Raw genomic sequence first — 27,057 nt, forward strand, 5'->3', positions numbered from 1 at the left:
GCTGCACACATCTGAATATTTGGGTTGAACTGTTCTGGAACAGTGTTGTAAATACAACTTAACCACTGATTTCTAGTCGTGTCCTCTTTTGGAAGACCAAACAAAGTAGTTTCGCGTTCACAACGAAACACACAGCGCTTTCACGACATGGTGGCAGCAACATTACTACAGCGAGAATAAAAGTTACGCCTTCTTTCTTTGCGCGAACATTTGGGTGGCGTTATGCAAATCTTTCCACATCGTGACGTAGACAGGTGGGGGTGTTTTAGGTAGGCGTGGTTGACTCTTAACTTTTATAAAGAATATCTCTTTGGATTTGAGACTTTAGTCTTTGCAACTTTACAGGTCTTCTTTATGCACCAAGAGCTTGTAACACTTCAAAGGAAAAATTGAAATCGCATCATATGACCCCTTTAAAAAATAATTTTTTGACTTCGTACCGAAGTACCGGTACTTTAGACAACACTAGTATGTTGATCAATTTTTTATTACATTTAAAAAAAAATGTATATCTGTTCATCATATGAAGTGATTGTGTCTGTTCAGAAGACTTGGATCAAACCACTCGATTCATATGGATTACATCAATTCTTTATAAACATTTTGAAGCAAGAAAGGGCATTGACTTTCAATAGACAGACAGAAATCTCTTAAGTTCATTAAAAATGTCATATGTGTTACACAGATGAATGAAAGTATTATGAGTTTGGGATGAAAAAAAGGTGAGTAAATGATTACAGAAGTTTAATTTCTTTACAGTAGCCAAAAAATGTATTCACAGAACTGTTTGGTGCAAGAGAAATTGACCTGAGTTTAGAACATATTTCCTTGAAACAGATGCTCTACTCTAGGACGTGTTGACATGGTTACTTAGGCGGTGTCTTGTGGTTGTTTTTGTGTATGCGTTCTTTAAAAAAGGACCTAATTTATCAGGATGATTTGTTTTTGCTACTCTGTGTCCTAAAATAGCAAGACGCGGGAGCGGTTTTGGTTGCAGTGGCAGTTGTTCAGACCTTTTTGTTTAGAGCCTAATCATCACATTTCATTATAAGCAGAGAAAAAGGGGGGGAATGTAGGTATTCACTGAAATATGGAGACGGTATTAAAATAAACAGCATACATCAAACCAGCAGCACATTAAGAGTGAAGCTGATTCGCTGTTGGATGGTGGGGCTCTGCCTTTGATGGATGAGGCCATTCATCATGTAGCAGGGTACATTAGGCGGCTGTCTCTGTTTACACAAGCGCTGCCCTCCAGGCCATGTCTTCGACCAATAGGCCTCATTCATGAAACACAAACAGAACGAATTTCTGTGTAACATCTAAGGACTCGGCGGTATATCCTCATAACATATACCATTGTAACCATATTTGGGGAGCTACTAAAAATAGCAAATATAATGTTCATAGATTAACTACCTAATCCAAAATTTTCCAAAATGGGCATCACCACATGCCATGGATATATCCACATGGATATTCTATTCTATCTAAATGTTTGCATTAGGGGTGTAACGGTACACAGAAGTCCCAGTTTGGTACGTACCTCGGTTTTGGGGTCACAGTTCGATACAAGTTCGGTAAAACATGAAATGGATTTTTTCATTTATTAGACAGTAGTGCTACATAAGACATGCACAAAACAAAAACAGCAGACTGACTGAATGAAAATGTTAATTCACTCTCTGACAGCAGGTGGCGCTAATGGAACAGCAGTGATACAGCGTTTCCTTGGTTACCACTGTAAACAAAGCAGCTGCGCTTATAAACACTAATTTAATATGCATTATACGGAGGTAAGTGGAAAAGAAAATGCCATCAAAACTTTTCTGAAGATGGTAAGTTCCCCTCAGAGATGCATTCATATAAACCCACCACCCCAATTCAATATTTATATTTTTCACATATATATATATATATATGTATATATGTGTATATATATATATATATATATATATATATATATATATATATATATATGACAACCGGTATCACCGTTGGGGTGGGGTAATTTATTTTTTTTGTGTTAGTTCGTTTGAGTTTCCCTCTTTTCTTCGCTTTCAAATGGCTTGTAAAAGTTCTGTGCACATTTTACTTTCACTTTCAAATTCAGCGGCAAATTGAATTGCCGCAATTCGGCGTCAAGCAATTGTTCGTTTGAGTTTTCCCTTTTCCTCGGATTTCTTGGCTTTCAAATAGCTTGAAAAAGTGCAGTGCGCATTTTACCTTCACTTTCAAATTAGCAGCAATTCCGCGTTGATTCAATTCAAGCAACAACAACGTCAAACTCATAGAACTTTTATTAACAAAAAGAATAAAAATACACCATATATGCCTAATAAAATAACAAATTACTTAGGCTACACAAAGTTTAAATAGGTATATAAAACTGAAAATCAGCAAACACTGTGGAACCAAATAAATAAGAAACAGAATGTTTATGAGCAAAACGAATAAGAAAGCTTGGAAGCACAGCATATACACCTTGATGTAAAATAAAAATAAATAAAATACACAAAGTTTAAATAAAGTAATCCGCAAACACTGTGGAACCAAATAAATAAGAAACGAATGTTTAAAAAAACTTCCAGTCAATAGGCTTTTCAAAATCTAAAATATTGCTAAACAGGCGCCTTTGCATTTCCTTTCTAAACAATCTTCTGCCATTGTCTTGTCTTTCTCACCTCACTCTTGTCAGTCAGCTCGACTCACTCTCCTCACGTGATAAATAAAATCTGACTCCTGCTCCGTGGTGCACTGTCGTTCGCGCACGGTTCGGCACGCTGCATTGAGCGTTTAGTTTTAAAAGTGTCTGTCCTCTAACTGAACTAGGCTAAATGATTTTTGTTACTATAAAAAAATCAAAACGACGGTGGGGGGCGGTGCCGCGGTAGGCAAATGAAGTAACCGGTGTTGCGGCTTAACCGAAAACACCGTCTATCGCAGCAAGCCTAATTTTGAGTGTCCCCATCAAACGCCGAGTCATTTTGAAGTGTCATATTGGTAATCTTCTTAAAGCAGTCTGAAATTAATATTATAAGAAGAAACTAATAAGCAAATGCTTATTGATGGATGCCAATCATTCTATCTCATCCCTGTCCCTTCTGCCATCCCTGTCCGTATGAACAAAAACATATCTCACTCAAAAAAACTCCCATCTTGTTTGGGTTAGTTTTAGGCTGATGATACACGGGGCAACTTCTTGAGCAATGTTGCCAGGCAACTTTTTTTTTTAGCAATGTTGCTTGGGCACTTTCACATTGAGAATGGATAATGGATGAGGCCCTGTGCCTCACCTGGTTGCCCGTTGGCGGCAACATTGCTCAAAAAGTTGCCCCGTGTATCATCAGCCTAAAAGAAGAACTATTTCTTTCAGAATGAGTATCGTTCTGTTTAATCCTGATTCATAGATTTAAAGTCTTCTGAAGTGTGAAAGTTTGCTTGAGATATACTTAAATTTTTAGCTTTATTGGTATTTTCTGTAATTTATTTTTTTTTCCTTTGTCCTAAATACACTTTGGAATGTTCCTTCATTAACAGTCCATAGATAATAATAAGGTACTATTAATTTTAATTAATTCATGCAGCAATTTTTCCAATTGTATCATATTATGTTAACATTACAATGGCTATACTGTTTTTATCTGAATATTCAGACATAACAATCAGTAATCCATTCATAGGCGATTCCCCTGAAAAGTGTGAACATTGTGAGTCTGTGGTACTAATTACTAGTCGACTATTATTTCCAATGTCCACTATCAGCTGCAGTTCCGTTGTAACACAATTCGTAGTTCGGGAAGAAGGAGGCGGGAACCGGCAAACATTTAAACAATTTAATAATAAAATAAACGCACAACTGAAAATAGCACGACAGCCCCTCGCGGACGACTGCCGCGCACAAACAGAACCAAAACACAAAATAAAATCCAGGCCTGGTCCTACCTCGTCCTTCACTGTCGTCACTCCTCCTTTTATCCTTCCGGAGCTCCTCCGCGGGACTCGAGACCGGTGAGTGGTGCAGGTGTCGCGCATTATCATTAACTCCACCGGCCTCGCTCCGTTCCCACGGCTCTCGGCCCCGCCCCACTCGTCACATCCGTTTAGTCAACAAGTTGACTTGTCTGTATGGTTTATTAAACCAATGGTTTATTAATAAACGTGCGATTAGTCGACTAATGCTTAAAATGAACGACTACTAGTCGACCAGAAAAATCTTTAGTCAAGGGCAGCCCTAGTAATAATGTAATATTAAAGGCAACCCCGGGTATTAAGACTTGTATGGCTTAATATAATGTAAATGATGTCTCTTACTGAAATATGTAGTAGAATTTACATTATTTAAAAAATCCACATAGTTTTGTACATATTTTGGACTATGGGTGTACATATTTTGGACTATGGGGGGTGCCATTATTTCAATGACGTTAAATGGTTGCACTCGGAGCTACTGGCGCTATCTTTTAATTTTACCGCAACACAACTCAGAATACTGATACCATGCCACATTGTGCGGCTTTTGGTTGTAATTTTGGAATCGTCAGCAACAATACTACAGCGGGAATAGAAGTTATGCCTTCATTCTTTGCGTGAACATTTGGGCGGTGTTATGCAAATCTTCCCACACAGTGACGTAGACATGTGGGGGCGTGTTTAAACGAGGCGTTTTAGGAGGGTGTGGACAAGTCTTAGCTTTTATAAAGAATATTTCTTCTGGTTTGAGACTTTAGTCTTTGCAACTTTAGGGATCTTAGTTTATTAATAAACCGTTTAAATCATGCTAATGAGCTTTTAATTGCCTACATAGCCTAATAAGCGCACAAGCGCATGCATAAAGCTCGTCACAGCACACCGGCAGAAGTAATGATGATGAATGTGTCAGGGAAAAACAGTAAGATTAAACTGCATTAACATTTTAATAATCTATTGATAAACTAGTGTTTTCTGTGATTTCGGCAAGATGAATTCGGCGACACTGATTCATCATCTCCACAGTAGTTTTTTTTTTTCAGATTTGAATTGTGTCATTTGAAAGTAGACATTTCACTCTCTATTTATATATTTTTCATATTTGTAAGGCAAGTAGGCTATACACGGAATTTGAGAAGGGTCTGGCTGCAGCTGGCGCTTGCACTCTCAGACGTGCATTCTCAGGCTTGCACTCTCAGACACTTGCACTTCCGAGATGTATTACTCTTATCTCTTACTCTTATAGTATGACCAATATGACGGAGTATTTTAAGAGCAAGTGACTGCACCGCCGCCTCCATCTGTCATGCTGTGTGTGCGCTACCGTTCAGCTTTCACACTCCGCACAGACACTTGAATAGCACACATATTTCTAGGTTAACATTAGATTGAGCGGCCATGTAAAGTTGCTACTACTTACTTATTTCAGATGATAAACCATATTTGAGATCGATGAATGATAGGCGAGCATTTGGATGTACTGTATTACCACAAAATCCAGCCGTTAACGATCTGTCCATCACAGACTGCGTGACCTCACCACTTACTGTGGATTTTTTTTCTGCGACTAATAACATTTTGGTCGAACAAGCCTCTTCTCGTCGACTGAAGGTTAGTCGACTATTAGGGGGTAGCCCTAACTTTTACAGATTCATAAAATGATCTGTGTTAAAAAAATATATAAATAAAAGTCAATTTCCGCCACTGAATAAAAAATGAAAACTCACAATTCTGACTTTTTTTTCTCACAAGTGCTAGTTATAAAGTCAGGATTTTCTTACAATTGTGAGTTAATGTAAGTCTCACAATTCTGACTTCATAATATGCAGTTGCAGGTTATAAAGTCAGAATTGTGAGATATAAAATTGCAATTGTAAGAAAATCCTGACTTTATAACTAGCAATTGCGAGTTTATCATGCAGTTAAAAGTCAGAATTGTGATATGTAAACTCACAATTGCAAGAAAAAAGTCACAGATGCCTTTTTTTTTTTTTTCTTTTTCAGTGGCTGAAATGGGCTTCCCTACCAAAAATGATCAGATGATCAACTTTTAAAAAATAAACTTCAGCCACTTATTTCTTATGCTCTAACTGCAGAGTTGCAGGTGCTACACAGTCAGAAACAGCATTAAGTTAACAGATTTAGCAGACAAACTTAACAGCATTTTACTCTTATATTGTTAGTTCTGCTGTTTATTTGTCTGCTGCCTCCATAATTGTAAACCCTTGTTTTAGCCAAATTGTAAGGCAGCAACTAGGGGTGGAACTGTTCAACTTACTCACGGTTCAGTTTGTATCACGGTTTTAGAGTCACGATTTCGGTATGGTTCGGTATGTGCTATGTTTAGGCAAAAATTATACTGTCAAATAAAAATAAAGTAAATAAGAATAATCTATCTAACTACAAGCAACAGCACAAATAAATACAATAGAGTAAAGATGCAAATAAAATAAACAATGATTTTCAGTTTTTTTTTTAGGTAGGTCTAACATTAGTTTTTAGGTACAGAAATTGAATAAAGTAATGAAATGTAAAACAGCATTGCATATTTGACTGTATAAATTAAAGATGAATCTGTATTAAAGTTACAAAAGCTATTCAATCAAGAGCAGTGAGTGATTTCTTTGTTGTTGCTGTTTGATTAATATTAAGAAAGTGCTGTCACTTCAAGAGAATGCACTGATCCAGTGCACTGATACAGTGCGTTCAGCCGGCTATGTCTGCTATAGGATACTTACCAAGATGGGCATTTTGACATAATTTTTGTGTGAATTTGTCCATTTAAACAATACTTCAGAGAAAGCTTAATATTTGCGCGCGTTCTGAGGCACGTGTTTGCGCGCTTCGGATGAACGCATGCACAAATCTTCTCACTGTGCGCGCGAGCTCGCGTCCTCTGGCTCTTAAATGTTTAAACTGGCAAAGCTTAAACGAGTTTAGCTTAAACACAGATATCAACGTGTGCTGTTCAGGTCTCACCTGTGGGGTTTGCGCTCTTCGGATAAGCGCACGCACAAATCATCTCACTGCACGCGCGAGCTAGTGTCCTCTGGCTCTTAAATGTTAAAACTGGCAAAGCTTAAATGAGTTTAGCTTAAACACAGATATCAACGTGTGCTTGATTAATATTAAGAAAGTGTTGTCACTTTAAGAGAATGCACTGATCCAGTGCACTGATACAGTGCGTTCAGCCGGCTATGTCTGCTATAGGATACTTACCAAGATGGGCATTTTGACATAATTTTTGTGTGAATTTGTCCATTTGAGTACAATACTTCAAAGAGAGCTTAATATTTGCGCGCGTTCTGAGGCGCGGGTTTGCGCTCTTCGGATAAGCGCACGCACAAATCATCTCACTGCACGCGCGAGCTAGTGTCCTCTGGCTCTTAAATGTTAAAACTGGCAAAGCTTAAATGAGTTTAGCTTAAACACAGATATCAACGTGTGCTGTTCAGGTCTCACTTGTGCGCGCGCGCGCTATCAGCACCCAGGGGATGGCATACGGCATTCACATTGAACAAGAGTGAATGGTTTGTCCACGTTATTTTTATATTCCAAGATTCCATTTGCTTAACAACGCATCTCATAGGTTTTGTTTTTATAGTACAGTGAACTCTCAAAAGATCAAGGAAAGTGCCTCTTGTGTGTGTGTGATGTTTGCCACTAGGGTATGTCCCTGCTTTGGTGCACTATCAGCACGCGGGTGATGACGGAATAAATGCTCATATTCCAGCATACGGCATTCACATTGAACAAGAGTGAATGGTTTGTCCACGTTTTTTTTATCGCTGTTGTAATGTATTGGGAAGCCAGAATGCGCATCCATCAACAGAAACATATATTAGCCGAACCCTTTTGTTTTTATAGTACAGTGAACTCTCAAAAGATCAAGGAAAGTGCCTCTTGTGTGTGTGTGATGTTTGCCACTAGGGTATGTCCCTGCTTTGGTGCTTGTGCGTTATTCTCTGTAACCCTCATTGGTGTGCCAGTGTCATCTGGCATCACGGCCAGCCCACTGTGGGTGCCAGTTAGATGCCAACCTGTCTGTTTCTATGACACATTGCGTTTCCATCCGAAACCGAGCAGAAGCCGTGACACATGACCACACACACACAGCCTCTTGCTGTATGAATGAGTCATTCAGATGGCATTTAGTGATGTAAAGAATGCTTGCTGTGAATGTTGTTTAATTTGCTCTCATTAAACAGACAGACAGCATGCATCATATTCTCCTATTATTATTTTAAAGTTATTTGAGCTGCCTGTTTTAATGCCTGGATCAGTTTGCAGCTTTTACTTTGACACAGCACGTGCTCATGTGCTGGAAGAGTGTTTATTGTATGATATGAAATTGAACTCTCTGTAAATGCGAACTCATGTAATCGCGGCCTTTAATATTTCAAAATTATGTATCAAGTCAAGTCACTTTTATTTGTATAGCGCTTTATACAATACTGGTTGTGTCAAAGCAGCTTTACAGTGTCAAACAGGAAAATAGTTTGTCAATAATGCAAGAAGACAATAACAGTCACATCCAGTTCAGCTCTCTTCCAATAGTGTCTGTGCAATCAGTCAAGTGTAACCAACTAAGCAAGCCAAAGGCGACAGTGGCAAGGAACCAAAACTCCATCGGTGACAGAAATGGAGAAAAAACCTTGGGAGAAACCAGGCTCAGTCGGGGGCCAGTTCTCCTCTGGCCTGACGAAAACACCATGGCGTAGTTTAATTCCAGGCTGCAACACAGGTGCAGAGATCTTGTCTGGTTCCGGTGGTCTTGTACCGATGGTCGTCGAGGTGATGAGATCTTCGCAGGGGATCTGTCTCTGGGGTGCATCTAGTTGACATGGTCTCCGCTGACATTCAGGGCTGTAGAGGTCGTCTCTAGGTACTGATCTGCCATCTAGACTGGATACAGACTGGATCTGGGTGGCTATGGTGACCATCTGATCTGGATACTGACTGGATCTGTATGGCTACGGTGACCTCGGAATAAGAATGAAAGAGACTAATATTAGCGTAGATGCCATTTTTCTTACGATGTAACGAGTACATCGGGTGTTATAGGAAGTGTTCCCGGTTCCGGTTGACCTAATTAATGCAGTCTAATAATCCTTTAACGGATTTTAATTATAGAAATGCAATGGTATATTATGTGTATGCCAAGTTAAAGAGATGGGTTTTTAATCTAGATTTAAACTGACAGAGTGTATCTGCCTCCCGAACAATGCTAGGTAGATTGTTCCAGAGTTTGGGCACTAAATAGGAAAAGGATCTGCCGCCCGCAGTTGATTTTGACATTCTAGGTATTATCAAATGGACAGAGTTTTGAGATCGCAGCAGACGTGAAGGACTATAATGCGATATGAGCTCGCTCAAGTACTGAGGAACTAAACCATTCAGGGCTTTATAAGAGCCAGTGCAGAGTTGACAGAACCGGGCTAATATGGTCGTACTTCCTGGTTCTAGTAAGAACTCTAGCTGCTGCATTTTAAACCAGCTGGAGTTTGTTTATTAAGCGCGCAGAGCAACCACCCAATAAAGCATTACAATAATCTAACCTTGAGGTCATGAACGCATTAATTAACGTTTCTGCATTTGACATTGAGAGCATAGGTCGTAATTTTGGTATATTATTTAGATATATTTTTAAGATGGAAAAATGCAGTTTTACAAATGCTAGAAACATGGTTTTCAAAGGAAAGATTGCTATCAAATAGCACACTTAGGTTCCTAACTGATGACAAGGAATTAACAGAGCAGCCATCAAGTGTTAGATGGTGTTTTAGGTTATTATTACATGCAGAGGTTTTTGGTCCAATAATTAAAACCTCTGTTTTTCAGAATTTAGCAGTAGGAAATTACTAGTCATCCAGTTTCTTATATCAACTATGCGTTCCATTAGTTTTGCGAATTGGTATGTATTGTCAGGCCGCGAAGAAATATAGAGCTGAGTATCATCAGCATAACAGTGAAAGCTAACACCATGTTTCTTGATGATATCTCTCAAGGGTAACATGTAAAGTGTGAAAAGCAACGGTCCTAGTACTGAGCCTTGTGGCACTCCATACTGTACTTGTGATCGATATGATATCTTGTATTTTACTGCTAAGAATTGATGACGGTCAGATAAGTCAGATTTGAACCATGACAATGCAATTCCACTAATGCCAAGATAATTTTGTAGTCTACTCAAAAGAATGTTGTGGTCGATAGTGTCAAACGCAGCACTAAGATCCAGTAGTACTAATAGAGAAATACAACCACGATCGGATGTTCTCTCTAAGAAGGAACATAGCTGAGAGGATACTGCCTTTTCTACTATTTTTGACCGAAAATAAAATCTTTAAATCTTAAAAAAAAAAAAGATTTAAGATTGATCCGTAATTAACTAATTTTCTAGGATCAAGTTGTGTTTTTTTTAATGAGAGGCTTAATAACAGTGAGCTTGAAAGTTTTTGGGGCATATCCTAATGACAATGACAACTCAGTAATGTTCAGAATAGAACCTACGGAAGCACCGCTTTTATTAGCTTAGATGGAATAGGGTCTAGCATACTGTAACGATCAGTCCACTGAAGGCGAGTTGAAGATGAACCCAAGTGCAGCTTTATTTACAAAGTGATCCAGAATCCAAACAATAAACACAGACTTGACATGACTTGACTTGACTTGACTTGACTTGACTTGAACAGACTAGACTAGACTTGACTTGACTTAAACACTAACCAACAGCAGGACAAATACATTCAATACACGACGGTTTTGATGATTTGACAAGTTTATAGAATTCTTCCTGTCCTATAGCAGAGAATGAGTGGAATTGTTGTGGAATCTGATGTGATACTGTGGCTGACGGCTGCATGGCTGCATAATTTTATCTCTAATAGTATCGATCTTGGAAGTAAAGAAGTTCATAAAGTCATTACTGCTGTGCTGTTGGGAAAGGTCTGCGTTTGTTGATGCTTTATGTTTCTTTAATTTAGCCACTTTATTGAATAAATGCCTGGGGTTCTGTTTGTTCTCTTCTAAGAGAGACGAAAAGTAAGTAGATCTAGCTGTTTTTAGAGCTTTTCTATAAGTAGAAGTACTTTCCCACCATGCAATACAAAATACCTCTCCTTTTGTTTTCTTCCAGCTGTGCTCCATTTTCCGGGCTGCTCTCTTTAAGGCGTGAGTGTGCTCGTTGTACCATGGTGTCGGACTGTTTCATCACTCTGCTGCAGAATATCAACGCCATTAACATCAATTCCTTGTGACAGTATTAAATCTAGAGTATGATTACGACAATGAGTAGGTCCTGAAACGTGTTGTCTAACCCCAATGGAGTTCGGAATGTCTAAATGCAGATCCCAATGCATATTTTTCATTATCAACATGGATATTAAAATCACCAACAATTAAGACTTTATCTGCAGGCAGCACTAACTCAGATAGAAAATCAGCAATTTTTTTGATAAAGTCTGTATGGTGCTCTGGTGGCCTGTATACAGTAGCCAGTACAAACGTCACAGGGGATTTATCATTAACACTTGTTTCTCTGGGTAATGTTATTTGAATCACCATTACTTCAAATGAATTATACTTGAAACCAGAGCTCTGAGAAATACTGAGAAAGGCTCATTTAAAATAATGTAATCATCTGATTTTAGCCAGGTTTCTGTCAAACAGAGCACATCTAAGTTATGAGCTGTGATCATTTCATTTATAAAAAGCGCTTTTGTAGAAAGGGATCTAATATTCATTAAGCCAAGCTTTATCATTTGTTCATCTGTATTATATCTGTTTTTTATTTGTTGAACATCAATTCAGTTGCTACCCTTAAATTGTTTTGGACCTTTTTTGTATTTGCTGGTTCGGGGAACAGACACAGTCTGTATAGTATGATATCTATGTGAAAGAATCTCTGTGCTGAGAATTAACTGACTTCTGTGACGTGAGGCGGCTAGCAGATGGTCGGTTTAGCCAGTGATGTCTGCTTCCTGACCTGGGCCCCAGTTAGTCAAGTACAAACTCTAAGACTATGTGCCATATTTCTAGAGAGAAGAGAGGCACCACCCCAGGAGGGATGAAGACTATCTCTTTTCAACAGGTCAGGTCTGCCCCAAAAACTTGTCCAACAGTCTATGAAACCTACTGTATTGTACACACTGCAATTTAGTGTAGCTTTAGAGTGGGCGGGATTATTCACATGTCGTTATAGTTGCGCCGCCTCTACTGCTGCGACTCCTGAAAAACTTTTTCATTCCGCGTCGCCACATCAAGCTCTCGCTGGATCCGCTCCTCTGCTATCAACGAGAGGAACGTCTCTACTTCCTCAACAGACAACGAAACAGCCACTTTTTGGTTGTTAAAAAAAGGTGCGCTTGTTCAAAACAGTTGCGTTCGATCCTTCGCTGGCTGTGCTGATTTAAATCTAGCGGTTCTGTTGTGTTTGTGTCACAAGTTCAGTGACGCAGGTAGTGACGATTCTCTCCGGCCAATCCGTGATCAGCAGAGTTTACACGTCACGTTTTGGTAACAGTACGGTTCACTTGGAACCTCAACCGAGGTGGTACTAAAAAACAGTACCAGGTACTGTACCCAGTGGAAAACCCCCCAAAAATGAACCGTACCGAGCCGTACAGTGCCGTACCATGCAGTGGAAAAGAGTGATGACAGTCTGCTATGCATCTCGTCACCACGGTAAGCAGGGAGGGGACCAGAGCATATTACAGTGTCTGACATCGGACTTCACCATCACTTTAAAAGAAAAACTACATTTGCCTTTCCTGAAGGAAGTATCAGTACTTGCAAGGCAGCAACAAGAAAGTACAGAAAGTACAGTAGGTTTTGGTTCTGTGTAAATGAAATTGCTGTCCAGTTGTCATGACAATCAGTGCGTGTAGTGCGTGTCGTCAGGTTTATGTGAGCAATGAACTCAATAAAACACTCTCCACATCTGAATATGTGTACTTCCCTACTATATAGTATGCAAAATATGTAAATCAAAAGAGTAGGGTCTTCAAATACATAGTCAGATTAAGAATTTGGGGAAAAAAATGTCCGAAAAGTCAGACTCGGGCATCTGTTTTACTTTCTTTCTTATGTGGAACACAAAAGATTATATTTTGAGGAATGTTTTGACTATTTTTGTTTATGCATTGAAAGTCAGTGGACTCCCAATACACCATTGAACCTCTTTGACTTCTGTTATATGGACAAAATACCCCACTGAGACATTTTTCGAAATGTCTTTTTTGTTACACAGAAGTATCAGTCAACATCCCTCAACCTTTAGTATTGGAACGTTTTCAGAGCAAAATAGAGAGCAACTGAATAAAACAGAAGGCAAAGGTCTCTACACATGTTTTTTTTTAGCACTTGAACCATTTTTAACTTGACAGCATCTTAAAAACACAACACTTATGGTGCAAAATCCTAAAATAATGGTGAGGCCCAATGCAGTGACCAAGTATGTTCATCTGACACAAGTATAAATAAAAAAAATTAACAGTGGTGCGCAGTGACCTCAGGAATTGCAGGGTTTGATTGACAAGTACAGTTTTACATTCTATGTGCCATATTTCTAGAGAGAAGAGAGGCACCACCCCAGGAGGGATGAAGACTATCTCTTTTCAACAGGTCAGGTCTGCCCCAAAAACTTGTCCAACAGTCTATGAAACCTACTGTATTGTACACACTGCAATTTAGTGTAGCTTTAGAGTGGGCGGGATTATTCACATGTCGTTATAGTTGCGCCGCCTCTACTGCTGCGACTCCTGAAAAACTTTTTCATTCCGCGTCGCCACATCAAGCTCTCGCTGGATCCGCTCCTCTGCTATCAACGAGAGGAACGTCTCTACTTCCTCAACAGACAACGAAACAGCCACTTTTTGGTTGTTAAAAAAAGGTGCGCTTGTTCAAAACAGTTGCGTTCGATCCTTCGCTGGCTGTGCTGATTTAAATCTAGCGGTTCTGTTGTGTTTGTGTCACAAGTTCAGTGACGCAGGTAGTGACGATTCTCTCCGGCCAATCCGTGATCAGCAGAGTTTACACGTCACGTTTTGGTAACAGTACGGTTCACTTGGAACCTCAACCGAGGTGGTACTAAAAAACAGTACCAGGTACTGTACCCAGTGGAAAACCCCCCAAAAATGAACCGTACCGAGCCGTACAGTGCCGTACCATGCAGTGGAAAAGAGTGATGACAGTCTGCTATGCATCTCGTCACCACGGTAAGCAGGGAGGGGACCAGAGCATATTACAGTGTCTGACATCAGACTTCACCATCACTTTAAAAGAAAAACTACATTTGCCTTTCCTGAAGGAAGTATCAGTACTTGCAAGGCAGCAACAAGAAAGTACAGTTTAGATTTTAGGTTTTGGTTCTGTGTAAATGAAATTGCTGTCCAGTTGTCATGACAATCAGTGCGTGTCTTGTTTTCTGTCAGGTTTATGTGAGCAATGAACTCAATAAAACACTCTCCACATCTGAATATGTGTACTTCCCTACTATATAGTATGCAAAATATGTAAATCAAAAGAGTAGGGTCTTCAAATACATAGTCAGATTAAGAATTTGGGGAAAAAAATGTCCGAAAAGTCAGACTCGGGCATCTGTTTTACTTTCTTTCTTATGTGGAACACAAAAGATTATATTTTGAGGAATGTTTTGACTATTTTTGTTTATGCATTGAAAGTCAGTGGACTCCCAATACACCATTGAACCTCTTTGACTTCTGTTATATGGACAAAATACCCCACTGAGACATTTTTCGAAATGTCTTTTTTGTTACACAGAAGTATCAGTCAACATCCCTCAACCTTTAGTATTGGAACGTTTTCAGAGCAAAATAGAGAGCAACTGAATAAAACAGAAGGCAAAGGTCTCTACACATGTTTTTTTTTAGCACTTGAACCATTTTTAACTTGACAGCATCTTAAAAACACAACACTTATGGTGCAAAATCCTAAAATAATGGTGAGGCCCAATGCAGTGACCAAGTATGTTCATCTGACACAAGTATAAATAAAAAAAATTAACAGTGGTGCGCAGTGACCTCAGGAATTGCAGGGTTTGATTGACAAGTACAGTTTTACATTTACAAGCCTCACTTACTGCAGGCATTCAGGCAATATCCTAAACTCCAAATTATCATCACCTCATCTTGTAACTACAATCACTTCTGTTGTCTAATAGCTGCATGCAACTGACACTCAATTAGCTTAGAAAATTAGCCTACAGTAGCCTGCATAATGAGTCACTTGCAAAATGGGCATTTGCTAAAGACGGCCAGATAGTGGAAAAGGAAGCATCATCAAAGGCTGGATGAGAACGATGAAACTGACCTCTATTACTGCTTATTTTGATGTTCTTTGACCAAAAAATACAGACACATCCATCACAATAAGAGACACCGACTGCAGTAATGGCTATAATTAAAAAATTTAATTGTCTCAATTAATGGCTGTCAATCATTTAAATAATTTCATGGCATGATATGCTGAATAAATGCCCCCGAATGAAGAAAATATTAAATATTACATTATTAAGGCAAAAAATCATTTAGTAGACATTACAAAAAAAGTGGCTTTAGAAATAGAATATACTGTTTGTTTCATATGATTGAACATGGAGTAAGTCCTCAGTTCTTTGCAAAAGTTTGTCAGGCTCACATGATCACATGATGTAACTGACAGTTATTGTCTAAATATTTCCGATACAAACTAGACATTTTCATACACAGGAGTTTTCATTTGTTTCATAGCCACCTGCAATGGATGATTTTTCAGTTAATACATGCCATGTCGCCTCAGGCTATTAATAACTTTTAGGCTGCTCTTGATTCATAACTCAAAACAAAACTGTCTGCTGTTTTGCCATAGTTGCTGTTATGACAGCCATAATGACAGGTTATTCTAATGATCAGAGGGTTAGATTTAGTTACGTAAATGACCAGCCTTGGCAGGCTATATCTATCTAGAATGCTTTTATTAGATTTTATTATTATATTATTAATTCAATACAGCCTTATATAAGATGAAGTTGATCACAAAGTACTATATAGGTTGCAGATTTCACTAATGTATTACATTTCACAGCTTCTTTTCCACTAATGACTATTGCCTACTCAGAAAATAACCGCAGGTGTTACCAGGATGGACACAGAGTGCACTGAAAGCCTTAGGTATTTTAGTACTACATATATATTCAGAACCTCAAACCTCGACCCAACTCGCAATAAAGCTTCAGGCACTTCTGACTGACTGACTCACTGACTGATACTTCTGTCTGTAAGTCCTAGTACACTTTAACGCATTGCAGATTTTTTTTATTTCTTATTTGTCTTAATTCACATCACAAATCTCTCTTTTTAACACTTTTCCTGAACCCACCTGACTCCGTTGTTGCTAAACACTGACTTTTCAAAATACACAGAATTCCCAATGGATAAATCAGGTCTAGATCAGAATTATTTTCCTCATTGTATGTTTTTTTTTTTTAAATGTCAGATTATGAAGATAAAATGGTTGTAAACGCAATTTCATGTTAATATTTTGTTATAAAAAAGCCAACAATCGAACAATTGAATTGGTGAATCATTTTCTGTACCTGTTCATTTACACACAATGATTCATTAATAGGGACACTATACAAGGGTAAACACAGCACACCAATGCAAAAATGGCAATAGCGTTTGTTTACGCTACAACACTACTTGGATAAAGTAGCGCGTTACTGTAAAAACTCCACGGTTTTAAAAACACCTGAACTACTGTCACACTAGTAAAAATGTTGTTTATTTAGTATAAAGACAAAAGTAGTTACTTCCCAGCATTGATATTGACTGTAAGTGTGTTTTTCTGTGTGTGTGTGATACAGGTGATGGAGTATGAGAACCGGATCAGAGCTTACTCCACCCCAGACAAGATATTTCGCTACTTTGCCACCCTGAAGATCATCAGTGAGCACGGAGACGCGGAGGTGTACATGACACCACAGGACTTCGTGCGCTCCATCACACCCAATGAGAAACAGCCAGAGAGTGAGTTTCAGTCTTTCTTGGCCAGGGTTGGCCAAAATTCAGAATTCAATATTCTAATTGGCCACATCTAACAGGATGTTGAATTGGAATCACAGGAAGAGGAATTTAATTTAAAATTTAAAAGAAATGTAGCAGTCAACAGAAGGGCTTTTCACACTGCACTTAACCCCGGGTTATCGTCGTTCTAAACACTGGTTTTAACCCCGGGTCAAGGAACGTTTCAATCATGTAATTTAGAAGTGGGGTTAGCACCACTTTTTACCCGGGGTTATGAAACCCTGCTCTGGAGACAATTTCATTCTTACCTTTATAGTGTGAAACATCCATTCTGGAGAACTTGATTTTACAGTCTGCAGTATATAATATGTTTATGCACAATACTAGTGCCATTATGTAAGCACGTCTCATGCTGCATTCGTCCAGTCAGTGACACTGACACTGCAAATATGCAAATAAGAATGTTGAACTGGGGTTTAGCGATGTACTGTGTAACGTCAGTTTATGAATAAGCAATGTGAAACGTGACGCAAGATAACCCAGGATTCCATTTATGCTGGGTTTAGAATGACGTGTGAAAAGCCATAGAGAATCAAAAGTGTTGCGATAAAACATAAGTAATTTTTTGATGTCATTTTATTATTTTTATTTATTTATTTGACTATGTACAGTGGTGTGAAAAGTGTTGGCCCCCTTCCTGATTTCTTATTTTTTTGCATGTTTGTCACACTTTAATGTTTCAGATCATCAAACAAATATCTTTGACTAATATTTAAATTTGTTTGATGATCTGAAACATTAAAGTGTGACAAACATGCAAAAAAATAAGAAATCAGGAAGGGGGCCAACACTTTTTCACACCACTGTATATTTACTCTCTAATATGTAGATTTTTTTTCTCAGGTTCAGTACTGTTAAAAAATAGGACAGCCATCAAAAGATAAGTTCATGGGTGACAAATTAGTTACATTTTTTTTTGAAAATTTGTGAAAAAAAAGAGAAAAGTTATTTTACAGCAGTTAAAAAATATTTACAATTTAATTTTGTTCTACTTTAATTTAATTCTACTTCATTCAATTCAAATTCTACAAATTGCTTGCTGCATCATTTCAAATTCAAATTCTGGAGTTTGAAAGGCATTCAATTGAATTCCGAATCTTGCTCATATATGTAAACATCACACATCAGTCATGTCTCTTCGTGCTGAGCTTCCTTCTGTATCTGTAAATAGCATTAGGCTTGACACACTCATAAATACAGTGATAGCCACTGGCTTGTGGCACAGCCTGACTTCCTCACTCATTTCCTGTGCTCTAATCCAAGTCTGTAACATTCCTCTTAGGGCTGAAGCTGTGATAAAGGATTACTTTACATCATAAGGTTTTTGTCCTGCCATGTTCCTAACGTAGCAGTGAAGAAAATTGAAAACTACCCCGCAGACAGGTGGCGTTGTAGTGCAAAATTCAAACCGTTGTCACAGTTTTGACCCTCATCTACCAGCTGACGTGGTCATGCTCATCAGCCAAAACAGGGCTATGTTCCACAATTGTTATGCCCTTCACTTCGCTGACTTGCATTTGTCTCATGAACATGCTCTAGTGGCCACTACTACCGAAACAGAACTGCCTAAGCCCTTGAACACTAGGAACCCACTATGAATCTGATTTATTATTTACAACCAGTGGGGGCAGGTTCAGCACAGATCCTCTGTGAGGTCACATTCAAAGTTGCATTTTGGGAGATGGAGCTGCCTGAATTGTACTTATGAGCTGCCTCAAATTTGACCGTTTCAGGGTCTTTCAGCAGAAACTTCTTTCTCTCACACAGGGATTCCCCTTAGAGGAAGAGCCTAGGGAAGTATGGGTGTATGTTTAAAGTGAAGTCCACAACTTAAAGTCTGAAACAACGGCATTGCCTTTTTTTGACGTATTCTGTTGTATTATGATGTATTCTGTGCCATAACCATATAAAACATTCAAAATGTGGTCGATGATGTCGCCAATAGCCTTGTGTGCAGTGCGCCGATATATAACGCAGCTGCGCTACGGGCGTCCCGAGTTTGAGTCCCAGCTCGCAGACTTTTCCCGATCCTGCCCCTCTCTCTCTCCCACTTCACTTCCTGTCTTAACTCCACTGTCCTATCAGAATAAAAGGGAAAAAAAAACTGAAAAAAATTAATCTTTTAAAAAAAGACAGAATGTTGAATTGGAATCACAAGGAAGAGGAATTTACAGAAATGAAAAGAAATTTAGCAGTCAACAGAAGGGCTTTTCACACTGTAACAGCCCATGAATCAGCATAAGGACATTACGTACATTTTCAATTATAGTCTATACCCGTTAATCAAATACCCATACCTGTACTATTAAATACCCATTTGGCACTTTATTTCCACTTTTTGAATATTTTCTTCTTTTTTTTATTGAAAATAAATGCCTCTGTGATCTGATATGTGGTGAAAAACGGGAGAAGAAGAGGATCTGAAAAAAGCAAATTCGAGCATCAAAAGCTAAAACTATTTTGACTCTCGATGCCACTCTATCAGTTACCAGCTTGGATTCTTTTGTAATTTTGTGTAGCTCAACCAGTCAAGCTACATTTTAACCCATGTGTTTTTGAAATGTAATCTTAGCCTATATTTTTCTCCATTCAAGCAGACAGTAGATGTGTGACTAGAGAACAGGTACCCTTGGGCATTACCAAGATGGCCGGCAAATGAAATAACTTTGGCTTTATGCTAGGGCTGCACGATAAATCGCATGCGATATTTAACGCGCATCTTATCAGTAAAGCCGGTTCTGTAATCAGCGGTAAATCTCCATCACCTGCGGCCTTTCACATTGAGCAGCATTAACTACACAGAGCCGTTGTTCACTGACGAGCTGCGCAAAACCACGTTCATATTTGCGCGATTTTTTGCGCAGCTCGTCAGTGAACAACGGCTCTGTGTAGTGCATTAGATCTATATTTAATAATTTCATTATATTCTCTTCATTTACATAGTGTTTAATTACTTTTTAAATTCTTTACATTATCAGATGCAAACATCTACATCTTGGAATTTGCATTTTAATGGAGTCCATGACAGCTGAGCCAGGAAAACAGCTGTTGCATGTAAAGTGATGGCAAACCGAGCAGAGGCTTTTAAAGGAGGGTATGCCACAGTGAAGTGAAGTGTGTGTGTGTGTGTGTGTGTGTGTGTGAGAGAGAGAGGGCGACATTGTTTGGTAAATTAATTAGCACAGTAGAATGAAAGACTCCGTCACTCTCACCCAGAGGCAGAGCTGATGCAAGAGATTTGATCACTGGCCATGCATAACTGATAGAAGTGCTGATGTCTGCAAATGTGTGTGTTTGCATGTGTGAGTGCATCTACACTTTCAGTTCAGCATTTTCAGACCAGTCTTCATTAGGATTGGGTACCGAAACCCGGTACCAATATGGCACGGTACCTATGTAACCGGTATGTACTAGAACCGAATCCGAACGCAGATTTCGGTGCCATGCCTGAGCGATCGATTGAAATATTTGTCCTCAGGTTCTCCGAAACGGATGTAAGAAGCGTCATCACTGGCACCGCACGTGAAAAAAAATTTCCTGACTGAGAAAATGCACGTGAACTCAAGTCGGAAAACTCTAATAATACAAATCCAACACATCTTTGTAGTAACGAGAGTGTCCATGTTGTTTTCACATTCCGACTTAAAAGCACAACTCGGGAAATGAGAGCATCCGAGGAGCGCGGAATGCAGTAATTACACTTGCTCTGATGGCAGTAGGTAGCCTTACGTTAACTAAGCTAAACATGCTTAAATTAAAATGCCTAAAGCTAAACCTCCCTTGTATTCACATTTCTAATCCTGTTGTCCAACAAAAGAGCATTAACAACATTATAACATTATAACCTTTTTACTCCACACCAGTCAAATGCTTCCTTTTGTGATCTGATGAGGCTTCTTGTCACAGAATGAGGCAGAAAATATGTTCCATATGCTACTTTAAAAAGAATACATCGATTAGCAATAGATTATAAATTAGGGTGATCATACGTCCTCTTTTCCCCGGACATGTCCTCTTTTTGGACCTACAAAAATGCGTCCGGCCGGGATTTCTTAATTGCCCAAAATGTCCGGGATTCGGCTGTTTTCTTAATCCCACTCCCGCTGAATCTCTGACCATTGCCGCCTGCTCCCGCAAACACACACAACATGTGTTTCGCTCCCGCAATTTTCGTGTCCACTTCTTTAAACATTCTAATATCGTATATAATTTTGGCGCATCAGGGAGCCGCACTCAGGATGCAGTGTATTTAAATATTTTTGAATGAACATTTGCGCTGTTTACTTTCACTTTCGATTTCACAAACACACGCACTCTAAAAGGGTGTAAAGGGAGCACATCTTACAAGATCAGATATTTGTCAATGAGTTATTCTATTCTAACTACTTGTTTTATTTATAAAGAAAAAAGAGCCTCTAACACTAGCATTCTCTATTCTTTCTCTATTCTTTCCACTTATTTTCTTTTTATTTATTATAAATAATGACCTTCTAACACTAGCATTATCTGTTCTTATTCTGTTCTATTGAATTGTTTTATTTTTATTTAAAAATTACCCTCTAACATTAACATTCCCCATTCTTTTTCTATTCTTTCTACTTGTTTTCTTTTTATTTATTATAAAAACAAAATAAGCAAATAAACAAAAAAAAAAACCTTGCTACGTATACTGTTAGGTGAACCCCGCCAATCCATTTTTTGGGGGAATTTTTATTTATTTATTTTTTAATAAGTATCGGTTCAGGCACTGTTTAGGTACCGGAACCGTTTTAAAAGTATCGATTTGGCACCGGTATCGGAAAAAAAAAAAAAGATACCCAACCCTAGTCTTCATCATACATTTGTCATTTTGGACAGTAAATTTTAGTAAATTGGATGATGCACTGTTATGAGATCACACATTTTTTGTGTGTTAGTCTTAATCTGATTTACACAAGTTGGACATGTTCCTGTTACAACACACTTTGTTGGTCCTGGGACAGCATTCCTGTTAACAAATGGCTGCTGTCTGATTTAGGGTTCATCCAAAAATGAAAATTCTGTTATTTCCACAACCTTATGTTGTTCATGAATAACCATTTGTAGTGATTACATCTACAAAATGGAAAAGTTAAAGTTGTCTGTATTACTCATGTACTACTCTATATTCATAGTGATCTGTTGTCTTATAGTTCTGAATGAGGAACAGCACAGAACGATGGCCATTACTCAGGTCAATGACTTGTTAATTTTGTCTGAATTGAATAGCTGAATATGATTCATACTAGCTTGAATACACAGTATATATGATGAACATGTTTTTAATTTCTGAATTAAAAGTTTTAAATATTGATGTTTTTTTTTTTTGGAGGCAAGTTCAATATTTGTAGAATCACAGGGTGGTGAAATCTTGATATCATGGTGAAAAAAGCCAGTGCAATTTTTTTAAAAGAAAACTAAGTTGAGTAAAGTAGGCATGATCAATTATTATCATTTCTTAAAAATATTTCAAAATTTTCTTTTTATATTTCTAGAAAAATAAACCTTAGCAATAAATACATAAAAATTCTATTATATTTATTGATTTATTATTCATGGTATACAAACATACTTTTGTTAAAATATAATGAAAAAAAAACTTTTGGTAACTTAAGTTTAGAGACCAATTCTCTTTATTAACTAGCTGCTTATTAGCATGCATATTACTAGCATATTGGCTATTTATTAGTATTATAATTACGCCTTATTCTGCATGACCATATTCTTGAACCCTTAATCCCTCCCATAGTCATAGTTAGTAGTTAGTTAACTGAGAATTGGTCCCCAAACTAAAGTGTGACCAAACGTTTTAAAAAATAATTTAAAATAAAATTTTATAAAATAAAATAAAATTTAAAATATTTTTTAACTTGGTTACACCACATTTATCTCCTATTTGAATTATTTTTGTTTATTACTTTGAAGCTGCTTTGAAACAATCAATATTATATGAAGCGCTATATAAATGCAGGCGACTTTACTTGTCACTCACAGAAAATCATCCTCTCTGCAGCTCTCAAATCTTATTCTCCATTCCATATATTTGACACATATTTGTTATCAGCATATACAGCTTGTGCTCTTCTGCAGCACAGCACATTCAGATGCACTTTAATAACAGGGCTGTCAGTAAGACCATGCAAAGAAAAATGGCCACTATTAAAGCAAAGTGAATGTTAAAAAATACCCACTTAATTTTACACTTTAAGGATAAATTTTACTGCAATCACTAAATGAAAGTATTCACTGTTCACTTGGAAGCAGTAGAACTGGCTGTAACGTCCTTTTTAATGGGGTCTGTTATCTCCTTTTGTTGCAGTCTAAATGATGGAAGTGGACGGCTCTGTGTCCGTACAGCCCACCTCAGCAGTCCTCTGAGGCCCACGACACACCTCCACAACTTTTAATCTCTCTCTCCTGCTCTCTTTTTGTCCAGCGCCTAATTTCTTTTCTTTTTACTGCAAGCATTCTTTGTGGTGGGCGATATGATCAAAATTTTACCCACAATCTTTATAAGTAATTTAGCCCACTATATCCCACAGTATATATTACCATGTAGTTTTTTTTTTTGCTAGTAATGCACACACAGGTGTACTTTATTGTCTAATAATTCAACAGACCAGAGTCAGTTATTCCGATTATGCTAGTTACCACACCTCAAGACATTGTTCAGATGATGTAGGGCTGCACGATTAATCGAATGCGATTGTCATGCGCATCTTGTCAGTAAAGCCGGTTCTGTGATTAGTAGTAAATCTCCATCACCTGCTTTCAGATGGAGCAGCATTTACTACACAGAGCCGTAGTTCACTGACAAGCTACGCAAAGTCGCGTTCATAATCGCAGACAATTTAATCGTGCGATTATGAAATCGTTCTGCGATTATGAAAGCTGTTTGCGTAGCTTGTCGGTGAACTACGGCTCTGTGTAGTAAATGTTGCTCCATCTGAAAGCAGGTGAAAATACCACATTTAAAGGGTTAGTTCACCCAAAAATGAAAATTAGGCTGCGTTTTACTCACCCCCGAGGCATCCTAGATGTATATGACTTTCTTCTTTCAGACGAATCCAGTCGGAGTTATATAAAAAATTGTCTTTGATCTTTCAAGCTCTATCATTGCACTCAGCGGATGTTGCATTGCTTCTGTCCAAAAGACGTGAAATAAAAAGCACCCTTCCATAAAAAAAGTCTCACACACGGCTCCGGGGGTGAACAAAGGCCTCCTGTAGCGAATCGATGCGTTTTTTGTAAGAAAAAAATCCATATTCAAAACGTAATAATCACTTTAATGTAGCTCGCCAACAGTTGTACACAGAAGCAGTTCCGGGAGCATGACGTATGAGGTCAGCGTTGCGCATGCGCCGGTGGGTCTCGTGAAAACCAACGTTTGTTTACAGGATCAAAGGAAGCAAAGTTTCCTTACTTTAGCAAAGGAAAACCAGTCTCCTCTTGGCTTATATCGAAATCCTCCGACATTCTTGTTTACAAATCCTCGTTTTGAACTTCTAATTCTTGACCATTGTTTTGTTTTGATCTCTCCGCTGCGTTTCCGCGTGCGTCACTTCTGAGCGGCGCATGCGCAAAGCCGACGTCCTACGTCATTCCCCGGAACTGCTTCCGTTTACAACAGTGAGCGCAAGCTAGATTCAAGTGATTATTACATTTTGAATATGGATATTTTTCTTACAAAAACGCATCGATTTGCTACAGAAGGCCTTTGTTCACCCCCCCGGAGCCGTGTGAGACACTTTTTTTTTATGGATGGGCGATTTGTATGTAAGTTCTTTTGGACTGAAGGAATGCAACTCCCGCTGAGTGCCATTAAACACCTTGAAAGATCAAAGACAATTTTTAATATAACGCCGACTGGATTCGTCTGAAAGAAGAAAGTCATATACACCTAGAATGCCTTGGGGGTGAGTAAATGCAGCCTAATTTTCATTTTTGTGTGAACTAACCCTTTAATAACATGTTTTTACTCCAAACTCACTTCATAACGTCAGTCGAGTGTTTGAAATAAATCCTTCTGAGATGATGTGGCTTCTTGCACAGAATAAGGCACACATCATATTTCATAGTATTCTAAACAGTGATAAAGGCTATGTCGATTAGCATTGCATTATTATATACTTTATTATAATAAACATTATAATAAGACGAACTCAGATAAACCATATATTGTCATAGTCGTGTGTTTATTAGTCACGTTGAATTAATGAAAGCAGTTAAATCTTCTATCTATTCAGCTGCGGCGATAGGAATTTCCTGGGTTTCTTCTGCAGGGCGTATTTGGAGTTTCAGCGCGAGAGCGCCCTCTGGCCTTCGGATGGAGATTTACTACTGATCACAGAACCGTGCTTCACTGAAAGATATGCATGACAATCACAGCTTCTGCCTAATTGTGATTTATCGCCTTTGCGATTTAATTTCGATTAATCGTGCAGCCCTAAGATGATGTATTTCAAGACATTTGTCAGGTTTTTGTGCGTAAAATGCTCTTGCGTGTAGGACTAATATTTTACGTATCTCATCTCAAGCCTCTGTTGCTAATTCCAAAATGTCATTTTATAACCAGTAACGGAGGCTTGAGCCATTGATAATGCAATTATTAATGCAGCCTAAAGCAGTTATTAGAAAGAGAGATTATCTTTTTGGATAATGCAATGAACATTCATGAACCTTCATGAATTTGCTCAACAGGAATGCTAAAATAGTAAATTATGTTACATTTGTTCATTACAACATTTATCCATTTGGAAGAGGCTTTTATTTGTTACATTGCATTGCATCTGAGCTGAACATCTTTTCACGTCATGCATTCCCTGGAAATCGAACCCATGACTTTGCTCTACAGGAATGCTAAAACAGTAAATTACGTTACATTACGGTACATTTTATGCATTTGGAAGAGGCTTTTATCCAAAGCCACTTATATTGCATCTCTACTGTACATCTTTTCATTTCAAGCATTCCCTGAGAATCAAACCCATGACCTTGGTGTTGCAAGCGCCATGCTCTACAGTAATGCTGAAGCAGTAGAGATTCTCTTTACAATTCTCATTCTCTCCGAATGGAAGACAGCGAGCACCAGGACTCTGTGTGAGTGTGTATAAAAATGTGGGACGTTATGCGTATAGCAGAAATAGAGTGGAAGACGCCACAAATTAGTGCGTAACGCTTGGCCGGCCATTCATCCTTTCTCCTCCCAGACAAATGCCCTGCGACTGTAATTACAAAGAACAGTTTCGCCAGCTTTATTAGAGTTTAGTGCCTCGTTGGGTGGCAAAGTGTTTTTCCCTTTTTTTTTTGTTGTTATCCTGATGGCCAAATGTATCTCCCGTGTAAACATAGCAAATAAATAATTTTATAGCATTCATATCGGAGATGGTCTGACATCCAGAGCAGCTGTGCTTCATCGAGAAAGGCTAAATGTTTGATTAAAGCGTGTTTCTTAAGAATCTCTTAGCTGACATTCATCTGGTGTGCGATGTACTTGCACAAGCAGCACATCGTTCTGTCATTCAGAAAAAGTCATCCCTCGCTGTAAAGTCTGTTTCTTACACTTGTGGGTGGGATGTAAGGAGACCATGGTGTGCTGAAGCGGCTTGTGATGTCATTTAAGTTAGTTTAAAGAGTCTGGCTTTCCTTTAGGGAGAGAAGAGTGGTTGTAAAAAGAGGGAGAGTAAGGAAGTGAACATAAAATTCATTATTCATCTGGCTGCGAGGAAAGCTGTTCCATAATTCATCCCGTTTCAGCAGCGGAATTAGAGAGATATGTTCAGCTCAAAGGCTGTCTGGGCTTCAAACAGGAGTTAGGCCCAGCTTCTCAATTGTAATCTCTGTCGTGGCCTCACCTGTCACTCAGATGTTTTATGTAAAGAGGATGCAACTTGAGATAATAATCCAGTGATTTTATTGCTTTAAAAAGATACATAAAAGTTATTTTTATTTCTTCATTTTATTTGAAACTTGATGTTTATATTATATA

At 38.3% G+C, this 27,057-nt stretch overlaps 1 protein-coding gene across 4 annotated transcripts in view; it reads left to right on the forward strand.

Moving 5' to 3' along the window:
- LOC107660220 (calcium uptake protein 1, mitochondrial-like) overlaps positions 1 to 27,057 on the forward strand; it is an 80,630-nt gene that overhangs the window by 12,290 nt on the left and 41,283 nt on the right. For all 4 annotated transcript variants that reach the window (XM_016449481.1, XM_016449482.1, XM_016449483.1 and 1 more), the window contains exon 4: positions 16,832 to 16,994. In XM_016449481.1, coding sequence (XP_016304967.1) covers positions 16,832 to 16,994 — 163 coding nt within the window. The remainder of the gene's footprint in view (positions 1 to 16,831; positions 16,995 to 27,057) is intronic.

The sequence above is a fragment of the Sinocyclocheilus anshuiensis genome, unplaced genomic scaffold (genome assembly GCF_001515605.1).
Source record: "Sinocyclocheilus anshuiensis isolate Anshui unplaced genomic scaffold, SAMN03320099.WGS_v1.1 scaffold475, whole genome shotgun sequence".
NCBI lineage: Eukaryota > Metazoa > Chordata > Actinopteri > Cypriniformes > Cyprinidae > Sinocyclocheilus > Sinocyclocheilus anshuiensis.